At 50.4% G+C, this 12,373-nt stretch overlaps 1 protein-coding gene across 1 annotated transcript; it reads right to left on the bottom strand.

Moving 5' to 3' along the window:
* Positions 1–713: 713 nt before the first annotated feature.
* On the bottom strand, positions 714–3,172 carry IUM83_13765 (Secreted RxLR effector peptide protein; the record flags this gene model as incomplete). The annotated part of the gene is made up of 3 exons (XM_067938463.1): positions 714–2,149; positions 2,944–3,065; positions 3,141–3,172. 3 exons carry the CDS (start codon positions 3,170–3,172, stop codon positions 714–716), a joined length of 1,590 nt encoding a protein of 529 aa, XP_067790770.1.
* Between the last annotated feature and the right edge of the window lie 9,201 nt (positions 3,173–12,373).

The raw sequence follows: 12,373 nt of genomic DNA, 5'->3' as shown, positions 1-12,373 counted from the left end.
CCGCTTGCCTCCGCGCCTGCCAATTCTCAACTGAGCGGCCATCGTTCACCGCAGCTTTTGGGCCAGCTCGTGCTGCAGACCCTTCAGCTACGAGATCTTCGCCGTCAGCCACTACCAGCCGTCTATTCCGGCCGCCGCCGTCTCGGCGCGACCGCTCGCTGCCAAGATCGTGTTCGTGCGGTCCTCCGTGCTCGCCACCGTCTGGATCCAGCGACTCTCCGTCGCGAACCCATGCCAGCCATTCTCGTTGACCACGCTGGGCTCGTCGCCCAACTCGTTCGGCATGTCGTCTCCGCCGTCCAGCGACCCTCCGTCACTAACTCGTGCCAGTCGTTCTCGTAGACCATGCTGGGCTCGTCGCCCAACTTGTACGGCATGCCGCTGCCGTTCATCTCCGCCGACCAACGTGTTGTGGCCACGCTCTACCGATGCCCCATTACAATATGCATGTCCAGTAACACGAACGACAACTATGACTTCACTATACCGCTGCTGTTTTCTTACTACCGGTATCACAAACATTATTATATCTGTAGGGTGAACCCGGATGTGTCCTCACCGGTTTAATATTGAAAGCCTGAGCTAACTTTTGCGTAACTACAATGTAAATGCCAACCGTTCGCGGTTTTAATGTGTTTTTCTCTTCCTACCATACCTCTGTAAGTATTAAAGGCATTCTGGCCGCTACAAAATGCCCTTTTAAACTCAGCACTCTACGCCCGCCTTGGGATCAGGAACTCCTTGAGCGTTAGTGGAGACTTCTCGTAGTATGTCTTGTACTTGGCTGCAATTGTTTTCTGCTCATCAGTTGCCCGTTCGACCTTGAATACCGACAAAAGCAGGGTTTTTGGTTCCACATCAGCCTTCAGCCACATGCTAAACTGCTTTTCCTGCAACGCCTTGGCTTTGTTGGCTACTCTTGGGTTTGCGATTGCCCTCTCCACGGATACTGCAAGATTCCCGTCACCACCGAAGTGTTTCACCAATGTCTTGATCAAATTTTCGCGCTGGCCCTTGCGTTTCAAGAGAATAATGTACTCAGCCAGTACATCCACCTTGCCACTACTAATTGCTGCTGTTGCGTCCTGTTCGGTCTTCAGTAATGCGAACGCGTCGTCAACAGACTTGCGTCTCCGAAACCAATCTACCAACTGCCCCCCCAACAACTTCTCAGCGAAATCATCTCTGTTCGTGGTTATGGCAGCTGCTAGCGCCTGTGCCACTTCGTCTTCCTTGTAACTTGCCGTGAACATATTGATAGGGGATATATGTTTGGCGGGGTTCTTCTTGTTGAATTCGACTGTGTAGGCCACGATAGACTTGATGTTATCGGATCGGAAAGCGTACGCGAAGTCATCGTTCAGCTTCAACATCTTGAAGACTTTTTCTGGCAATTCGTCTTTCTCCAGCCACTTCATAAGTAACAAATTCTCCATCTGGAGAGCAAGTTCCCCTGTATGCCCATCGTTCTTCGCGCGCTTCAAAGCCGACACCAGATTGCTTTCGCCATGATATCCTTTCGTCAAAGTCTCGAGAAGATCCGTCTGTTGAACTTTATTCTTGTTGGCAAACCTGATGTAGTTTTCTAGCACGTCCAACTTCGCTGATGTTACTCCATCGTCAAGCTTTAGTAGATTGAAAACATCGTCAGCGGACTTGCCCTCCTTGAACCACTCTTTCCGTTGCTCCTTCCTCAAAATTTTCATTTCTTGTCGGAATTGACTCGTTGACCCACTTCTCGGGGCGGCCACCAGCGCCATCGCCACAACATCGTCCCCGTATTTGGCCGAGAGAATTCCACTTACCGATATTTTATTCTTTGGGTACTTGTAGTTGAACATGCCGACGTACTCGGATAACGTTCCCAGTTTTGGGTTGGCCAAAACGTCGGCAATATTATCGCCGAGTTTCAACTTGTTCATCACCTCCAGTCCGTCATCAGCTGAGTACAGGTATGCCTGGAATAGCCCAACTTCGTGCGCCTTGGCCACGCCCTGCTTGACTTTGGACGCGCCCGCTTTAACCAGCTCCGTGACCTTGTCAAGTACGCCAGCCCTCTCCTCGCCAATATCTTCGTATCGTCGCAGCAATCTCGAGGACCGCGTGCTGCTTTCGTGACCAAACGGGATATCTGCGGTTGTGAAGGCGGCTGACGTCACGGCGAGGGCGGTTCCGGTGTCAATACATGCCAGAAGAACAGCAACAGCCAAGAGTACAGCCATAGAGGCACCACGCATCTTACGCTACTGACAATCCGTTTCGGAATGAGGGGAGACTACGGTAGTTTGTTTTAAGGAGTAGAGATGAAGATGGTGCAGCACCGTACCTTTGTACCGACGAGGCCCTCTGAGGGCCATCATCATGAGGGTGGAGACTAATACATAGTTTTTTTTTTTAAGGAGTGGTGATGAAGATGGTGCAGTACCTTACCTTTGGTGTAGTAAGGCTTTACCTGTAATGACCGAATGTTGTTTGTTACCGGTAAAAGTGAGCATCTCTGATGATGCTTTGCATGATGCAAAGCATCATGATAAGAACATGGGACTCGCTCTCGACTACAGCTGTTATTGACTCTTCTGTGTAAGAAGGTATTTCTCTTGAATAACACATGCTATTCGATACAAACTGTATTATTTAATTTTGCTAAGAGAGTGACTATTTTGCCCGACTGGGTTACCCTTTCCCTAGCAAATCAATTGCTCCTCGCACTGCGGATAGTATAGGTACCTCGCGTATACCGCTGCCAGCCACAAAATTTCTGAGCGCCAAACGGGGAGGGGGAAACGGAGCGCGCCGTCGTCGTCGTCGGCGGTGGTGGTTGCCAGCACGAGCGCGGCGGAGCTGCTTCCGCCGCGGGAGGACGGCGGCGGCGGCACCTCGTCGGCGGGCAGCATCATCATCTTGGTCCTGGTGGTTCGGCGGTGCAGATAGAGGCCGACGCACGGGACTCGGCGGAGAGACACACGGACGGCGAGTGCCAACGAGAGGCAACGGCTCTCTGCTCTGCTCGCTTGCGCCTCTTCCGTAAGAGCTTCGTGAGCGTGTCGCGACCAAGCGGGCTCTGGCTGGACACGGTGACGTTGATGAGGGTGATTTCCGCTTCGTGGGGACATTATGCTAGGACGTTGGTGTGCACGCACCACGGAAAATACAAATCCAAGTCAACAAGCAAGTGATCTCGGCAGGAAACCCCGGCGGAGGGCTGCAGTGCACAGGTGAGACTGGTCTTGGTTTGGTCTGGTCGAGCCTAATCGGGTCGGATTGCCATCCAGGTCAGTCGGTCAGTCGGCAAGTCGGTCAGTCAGGCATGTCAGTCAGTCGAGTCAGTCGGTGTCAGTCGGGCAAGTCGATCAGTCGGGCCAGTCGGGGGCTCACGCAGCAGACTGATTTCCCAGCCGAGTTGAAATGCATTCCGCTTTTGTCTCCAACGGTACATAAGACCAAGCTTGACGTCTATTACAACAATTCACATATGCAGTATCTGCGCTACAGATACATTGCCATGTGCGCTAAGTTAACCCTTTCAACAAGTTGATAATTGCATTGCTCTTTACCATTTTTAAGGTTAGTGAAACGTGCGCTACACATGATAGCTCAGCGCAATAATTGGACAAGGAACTGAGTGGGTTGCGTAGAGAAATAACTGCGGGTCTGCAAAACAGAATTAAGGGTTTGCATTTGGAAGGAGTACTCGTAAGACATTTGACTACAATAGTACTGGATCATCTGTCATTCAATAGATCGTAGTTGGGTGTTACCGAGCATCACTTATCGCTTAGCTCACCAAGTATTTCGCATCCGAATATATGTATACATGCATTGCGTTTCACACGAATGCTGGACTGAATCTTTTTTTTAGTCGGGCAGTGTCGGGCATCGGTCGGGCGTTGTCGGGCACCTCAAGCCTTTCTTTTCCACCCCAGTCGGGCTATATAGCCACTGCCTTTTGCTAAAGCATACTGGTGTGCTTTGTGCCTGGAAACCCGTATGCTTTCGGCCCGGATACCCGTATGCTTTCGCCTTGGGGAGGAGACACTCAGGGGAATTATCTCCTCCACCAGGGACCACCAGTCCTCACTCCGTCTTTTGACCGCTAATACACAAGCACCTCCGGGCATCCTTCCTCCCCCAAGACATCTCCCTTCTGTCCTCCGCTGGTCTATTCCCCTGCAATGTCTTCCTCTAATATGTCCGATCCAAAACGTTAAGGGCGTGTTCGACTTCAAAACGTCAAATGCTGCTACAGTATTGTGGGCGACTGGTTGAATGGAGATACAGAACCAGCAACCGCAAATCCGGTCACCTCATCATAAATACTAACCTGTTTATTAACAGGCGATCCAGTGAAGAGGGACTTTTTTGGGGGAAACTAAAAAAAAAAATGCGGAAATTGTCCTATTTCAATGACATTTTAGTCGGAACATAACTAGAATTTCTAATGACGAATGAATCAAGCCCGGCTTTCGTAGCTGCACTGGTTGTGCCATGGCAAGGCATGCAAGCAGCATGCCGATACTAGCGCTGTTTGAAGCATTTGTAGGGATTTGGAGGTATGAGACATTTGATAGTGGTACAGACGGCTCGGCCACGTGCACGTCTCGATGCGTTGGAGGGGGGGATTTCTCAGTGTCGCAGAATTCCAAATGGAGGGGGAACGAGAAGACTCTGGTGCGGAATCTATCCGCTCATTACCTGAGCCACAGAGACCGAGTGCAAGGACCGAAGGTGGTGCGTACTACGCGCTCTCCCTGCCGAACTGCGCGATGGACAAAGTGTTCACCCTCCCACGAGCTCACCGCCGTCTTGCCGTCCTTGTGGAGACGAAGCTACACATTGTGGAGAGATGGGGCAATGCAGACCACTCTACCTCCTCGTTTTCCGAATTTAGACATGCATCACATTCACACCAAGGGCAATCAGGCGGAGGCGCTGTTTTCGAGCGCTCATGCTAAGATGTGAGCTGCGTTCAAGTGAATAAAGACAGCATATTTATAGGTTTGAAATATCGATCTATCTGATGATGCTAGTTTCACGACCTGAAAATAAAGACCGCAATTACTTGGCTCGACGATTTTCCCCATTTTGGGCCCTTTTTTCCCTCTTCTTAACTGGATCGCCTGTTAAAGAGAGGTATAAATCCTCCAGGGAGTAGCATTTTGCAAAACCCCAATGGACGGTGGTGACGACGACGACTTGTGGTTGGTACAGGCTATTGCTGCCTTGCTGTCAAGAAGGCAAGGTGGCGCTGTCGGTTCTTAACGACGCATTGTTACGCTCGCTAAATAGCACTGAAGAAAATGGTTCTCCTCTGGGTCCAAGACCGCCTCTTCTTCTTTTCTGATGCCGCCATGGCGGTCTTGCAAGACGAGATGTGGACCACATCTCATTATGTGGTCCCTAGGGGCAGGAGATTGAACTGCTTTGAAAACAAGCCCTACCCTGTTTTTCGGAACCAGTCATTTAGGGCTCTTTGCGCATATTTGTGTTCGACTTTCACGTTTACCGTTAAATTGCTATGTTGCAGCTGAGCAGCTGGTTACGCCCCAATCCAGTTATTACCTGCACAAGTCGAACACGGCCTAAATATGCACAAAATTTAATTTTGTGTTCGACTTTCACGTTTGCAGTGAAATTGCTATTTTGCAGCTGAAGCAGCTGGTTACAGACAACGACTTACAAAGCCGGCAGACACAAAAAGCTGGCAGACAAAGTCGTGCAATGGACAACAAGGACTCACCAGCCATCTTTGCATGCCATATGATTTTGAGTACTTACGCATATGAATTTACGTGGAGGAATTATTGTGAAAACCGGTGATTTTGTCACTCCGTATAGCTCTGTAAATCAGGGCTGTGAGCAAAAACGATACGTGGTAATTTGTACTGAATAGGAAGTTAATGTGGGTACTAATCTGAGTAAGTCGGCTTAAATAGGAGTTGGGAACTGGGCTCTAAAGCCATCAGTGGTGAGGGAGAGAGACAGCGGAGACACGATGTATGCCGCAGAATTTCGATGGAGAGCTGTGGTGCTGCACTACTAGTGGCGCCTTGACTTGGCTTAGCGTAGAGATTAGTATCAGGGCGCAACGTTCTAATATCGAAAGCAGCTAGCGCGGCTACGATGCGCTCTTCCGCTCTCGCGTAGAGGTCATCAAAGCTGCCCTCTGGGTCGAAGTGAAACTCCGCGTCCTCGACACGGACGCTGGTTCTGCTCGTCCTGTTGATTCCTCCTATTTTAACTGATATCTTGGCTAGTGTTTGCATAGCCGCTTGCTCGGTGGATTTATTTGTGCGGACTTCCTCGGAATGCCTAGGTTGGAGCTGACATTTCAGTCTATTTAGAGACCAAATCGATTCCGACTCTAAAATAGCTTTGACGAGATGCTGCATAAGACCGATTATAATTAGGGGTACCCAATTCTAAATAAGGGATGGGTCGAAATAAATAAGGGTTCCCGTCTCTAAATAAGGCACTAAATCAGCCGACTTACTATCCGATTAGACATTCTGAGTGCTTTTCACAATACCTTATCTAAGTAAAAGAGCACTTAGATGTGCTAACACATGGCGAGCAGTTGCAGCATCTAAGTGGACTGGTCTTTAAGTCCGGTTCTGTAGTAAGAAGTTAAGTTCGCTACGAAATTAGAAATAACCCATATCTCGGGTAGCGCAAATTAGAAATGGCTACGTGTTTCTAAGCTGAGTCCGTTGAGCCTTCACCGTCTCACTCGGGGAAGATGTCTATATAAAGAGATAAGCACAGCATTTTTGGTTCATTTTTCACTCTTCATTTTGCCCAGGATGAGATCCACTCCGGGTGATACTTGTCAAGGCTGGGTCTTATCAAGAGACCATATCCAGACAGCCCATTCAATGGGAATACTTCGTCCTGATGTGCCTGTGAACGAATCGACACCACGTACTTTTCAGTTTGGGGAAGCATACAGAACGCGCAAGAATATCGGTTTGGATACATTTGGCTCTCAGAGTGCTGTTCAACGTCGGTGCAAGGAATTTGCTACGAAATGCGGCTTCCAGCTGTATGTGAAAGGCAACAGCTCCAAGAAAAACAACGGCGGCAACGCGAAGTATTGTTGTAAAAGACTGAACGGACGACAGCTCAATGACGGCGCTAAACCTGCACAAGAATGTCCCTGCTATTTCAATGCAGCTGGAGCAGACGGAGTTTGAAGATTGACTAATCCAAACTTCAGTCACAACCACGTCATGTTCGTCGAATCGACGTCTGCTCCGTGTGTAGAATGATCGTGCAAGGAGCAGAGAAAGCGCTGCGAAACACGACTCAACAAACAGCGGAAATTGTCTCGCTGGTAGAAAGGAGATGCTGCCTGCTCACGACCGCTCTACCGCAACCATGACAGGGACTGTAATTTCGACGTTTCTAAGAAGCAAAGGCCTCGGTGTGTCCCGTACGGCAATCTCTCGCATCAAAATGCAGATTGATTACAAACTCCATGGAGATAGACAGGATAGCTATCAAAAACTGGAAGCCTATTTGCGGCTGATGGCTGTAAAGAATCCTGGATCAGTTTGGAGGTTCGAGACGTATTCCGATGGCACATTTATGCGAGCTGGATTTATTCCTGATGTTGGGATTCACATCGCCAAAAACACTAGACGTCTGTTTGGTTTCGATGGTGCGCATTTAAAAGGGGAGATGAACCAGTATGGCGTGTTTTTGGTTTGCTACTGAAAAGACTTCGACAAGTCTATTGTGCCTTTTGCATTTAGCATTGTCCCGAAGGAAATTACGAGCATTGGTGCTGGTTTCTAAACCTCGTCAAGCAAGCTCTCTGTAGGCTCGACAAATTTACAGCAGTATCGGATCGTCAGCAAGGTCTCCTCTCTGCTGTATCAGAGGTTTTTCCGCACGCTGGTCACCGGTTTTGTCTATGGCATATTATGCGCAACATGACAAGTAGCAAGATCCCGCTCACCACCGAAGATCGTGGTATGATCTGCAACCTCGCGAGAACCGACTGTGAGAACGACTACAATTTGTATAAATCCGAGTTGTTAGCTGTCAATCCCAAGGTCATGGCTTACTTAGAAGACAACAAAAATTTGGCTCCTCAGAACTGGATAAAATACAAGTTAACAGAATACTACAAACTGCAAACGTATGGGGAGATCACGTCAAATTTATTGGAGCAAACCAACAATTGGATCGGAAACGAGTGTCGGAGTGCCAAGACCCTAGATGCTTTTAGCATTTACTTTCGAAAACGGAGTGAGTTGCGGTCAGCTCGACGCCAAATTGCCGCTAAATGGATCGGTAATTCAGCGGATACCAATCTCATACCAAGGTTACAAGCCAAACTCAGCGATTTAACCAAGGCAGCAGACAAGTTCCAATTTACGCCATGCATGGCTGGTTCTTACTCAATCCAATTCATAGGACCAATCAAGCAGGCCGGGTACATCCATCCCTGGCGCCAAGTCGACCTACCCGACAGAGAGTGTACTTGTGGAGACTGGGTAGACCTTGAATTTCCGTGTGTGCACGCAGTAAAAGCTGCAATCGTTGAAGGTTCAGCACTGGACACTCTCTGACAACGAACGACTTTCTATGCGTCACTACAACGACACATACAATTTTCCGTTCAAGCCAAGGCCAACTGATGTTCCTCTTTCCCGAGATGAGACCGTGCGAGTGCCCACTGTCTTGATTGAACCAGAGGAAATGGGATCTCGTGGCTAAAAGCTTGGTCCCAAGAAGAATCACAAGCGCAAAAGAGCGAAGAACGGCGTCTAAAAGGCAAAGACTGAGTGCATATCATTCATTTTAGCTGGTAGAAATTAGCATAACTTCATGAAAAAAGTTTATTTTTAGTTAACAGTTACTAAATGCCGTCTAAAAGGCAAAGTCTGAGTGTATACCATTTAGTTTAGTCTTTAGAAATTCGCATAATTTCATGTAGAAATTTATTTTTAGTTAACAATGTCAAAAAGGCGTCTAAAATGGAGAGTGTGAGTGTATATCGTTTGTTTTAGTCGGTAGCAATTTGCGTCACTTCATTTAGAAATTCGTTTGTTAGTTAGAAATGCTATCTGATCAATTTTAGAGGATTATTTTTTAAAAATGTACGTTTACGCACTGGTTGTGGTGAGTTTGAAGTGAATTAGCAGTGATTCTGCCACCTTTCGGACACCCCATTGCAGTTGGGAATCGAAAGGTCTGACGGAAATTGGACACAATTGTATGAACACTCTCGGTAACACGTATGGGTACAAAACTGAATGGTTGCATAACAGTGGTAAGAGTGGGAGCACCAATTTATTAATCTCCGATTAACAAAGGTCTACGAGGTCCGCAAAGTTAACCTTGACGAGCTCTTTGGCAGACGCCAGGGCTGCGGCGGGATCTTCCCAAGCCGCTTTGGCTGCATCATCAACAGCGAGCCCGCCGGAGCGCTCGAGCTTTTTCTTTAGGTAGTGGACTCGACTGCTGAGGCGACTCGCTATCTTCCGCGCCTCCTGCTGCGCCTTTTTCGACTTCTTGTCGCATTTGTTTACCTTTTGAAGGTGACGGCGCAAGTTGGCAGGTCGTGCGAATACTTTCGCACACTTCCAGCACGTGCGCGGCTTGTGCTGGCGTGGTCGACCGGGCTGCGTGCGGAGTTCCGTGGGCATTGTTGGTGCTTCCCAAGTGAGGTGCGAACCTAAAGTAGCTAGTGTGCGAACCTAGTCAAACACTACTAAGTGAATGGCGGGCAGACGCCATGTGTTAGCACATCTAAGTGCTCTTTCACTTAGATAAGGTAATTCCACATATACGTGTGTTTTATGAAACTGTTAGCGTGTCTTAAATCATTTTATCTACTGTACAGGATTTTTTTCTTGCTTTTTTATTTTTATTATTGTACCGGCCTGCAACGTGTTCGGTACCCCACACGTTCGGGGTTTGGTCGTGACTGTGCTGATGCAGTCCGAAGTCCGTCTGGCCGACGGTGTCCAAGCGCAAGACACCGCGCCGGTGCGTGCCCGACTGGCAGCGACACCTATTTTATTTAGACAGGCTAGTCGCAGTAGCCACTACTGACTAACTACAATACACGCCCACTTGCCGTGCACAACTTGAGTTCCGCTCGTACGCCTGCTCTAGCCACTCGGGTGTACGCCCACACGCGCCTACCCTACTCGTCGCAGCCGTCGAGAGACTTGGAAGCCACGTGCTTCCTTGTCCGGTACTCCGTTGTCGTCCACGCCGTGCAGCCGTCCACCGAGGTCGTCAGTAGCCTCACGCTACGTCTAGCTTACCGTACGTTCGTGTGTCGTGCTCGTTCCCGAGCACACGTTTCGGATCCAGGCGGCTTGTCCGCTGGCCGTCTAAATCCGGAATACACGTTTCGGATCCAGTCGGCTTGTTCGCTGGCCGTCCAAATCTCGAATGAGCTCGTCTCGCGAGGCTCGCTGAGTCCGGAGATCCCGGAGGTTCCGTAGATTCCGTGCAACAGATCCTGTTGACTGCGAGGCCGACCGGATTCATATACCACGCTGACGCCAGCTTCAACGTCGTAGGCTGATATCCGTGCCACGTCTGCCATCTCGCTCTCCGCCGAGACTCTGGCCTCCTTACACGACTTCCTCAACACCCGGGTCTTCCACGACCCGGTCGTCTCTGTAGAGCCGTTCGTACTCCGCCACTGACGCCCATCGCGCCCGTGCACGTCCATTGTCGAGCCATAGCCCGCTGTCACCTGTAGTCCATCGACTTGGGTCACTGCATGGGCACAGCTCATACTCGAGCACGTACTGCCCTACACCGTTGCGCCGTCGTCGCCTACGTCGCTCCACCACGAGTCCACGCGTGACGTCGCGCACAACAGCGTCGTCCACGGCTGCTCGCATTCGTTTCGAGCCTCCAGCTCTCGTCGTTCGCCCAGCAGGCGCCTTCGCTGACCGTACAGCCGCTGCTGTCTCCGGTTCATCCCGCGTCGGCCGCTGATCTTCATAATCGAGCTGCTCGTCAATGTCACGCGCGACCTGCGCGAGTAGCGCCTCAGGATAGTGATAGCTAATGAGGAAAGACACGTGGGCGATCAACGTCTCCGCCTTCCCTGTCTTATCCTCTCGTGTCAGCACAAAATTGTCGTAGCCAGCAGGTTCCACGATCCGTAGTGGTCCCATCCATTGGTGCACGAACTTCGTCGCTTTCTTGCCACGGGGCGGGTTGTGCATCCAGACCAAATCGCCGACCTGAAACTGCCGCTTGTTCCGCGTCTTGCGGTTGTAGTACCGAGCTTGTCGTTCTTGTTCACGTCTTCGAGCCTGCTCGGCGCTCTCATGACTCCGCTCCATTGCTTTCAAAAGGTTCGCGTGGTAAGCTGGCAGCTCACCGGCTTCCGTCACCTCCGTTCGTCGCAGAAGCTCGTTGGGAGCTCTCAGTCGTCGTCCCATCATAAGCTCGTTCGGGCTCAACGCCACCGTAGAATGCCTAGCCGAGTTATAAGAATAAACAGCGAATTTTACCCAAAGGTTCCAATCGACTTGTCTTTCGTCTTGCATGAACGTCGCCACGCAGTCTTTCCATGAGCGGTGAAAGCGCTCCACCAGCCCGACAAGTTGAGGTCTGTAAGGCACGGGATTGATTTGATGAGCTTGTAGGAGCTGCACTAACTCCTCGATTACCTTGCCAGCTAACTTCGGAGCTCCGTCCGTCAACAGCTCGCGGAACACCCCGAACCGTAGCACCACTTCCTGCATAACGAACGTCGCCACCGTCTCAGCCGTGTGCTCCGTCACGCAGTTCGCCACTGCATACCTCGTTATGTATTCGATTGCAGCGATGACATATCTGTCATCACCGTCGGCTACTGGAAAGGGTCTGGCGACATAAAGCGCCCACCGGTCTCCAACTGCACCACCGCACAAACTTCGTAGCGGCGGTATCACTTCACGCGGCTTCGCCTTCCTGGAGCCGCACTCTGGGCATCCGCGCACCCAGTGTCTGACCTCTCGATAGAGTCCAGGCCACCAGTATAATTGGGTCACGCGATCATACGTGTGAGGGCCACGCAAGTGTCCACTCCACACACTGCCGTGCATTTCCTTGAATACAGTAGACCATAGCGTTGGTGGCAACACCACTCGCCAACCATTCGCCGTCTCAATCGTCACCAGTCCGTACTTGCTCACTATCTCCATGCTGCCGTACTTGCCTGCTACCAGTAGTCTCTTCACGAACTTGCTGCGCTGCTGGGCCGTCATGATCTCATCGTCGCTCAACTGGAGCGTGTAGTCGTCTGCAGGGTTGGCCTCGGCATCGTCGCACAGGTCGTCAGCATCGTTGGTCATCAGTGTGGCGTCGTTCGCCATGGCCTTGGGCGTCGTGGCACTCGCGTCGCCACGGT

The sequence above is a fragment of the Phytophthora cinnamomi genome, assembly GCF_018691715.1.
Source record: "Phytophthora cinnamomi strain GKB4 chromosome Unknown Contig44, whole genome shotgun sequence".
Lineage (NCBI taxonomy): Eukaryota > Oomycota > Peronosporomycetes > Peronosporales > Peronosporaceae > Phytophthora > Phytophthora cinnamomi.
Note: the sequence above shows the minus strand (reverse complement) of the source record. Positions and strands in the feature narration are given on the sequence as shown.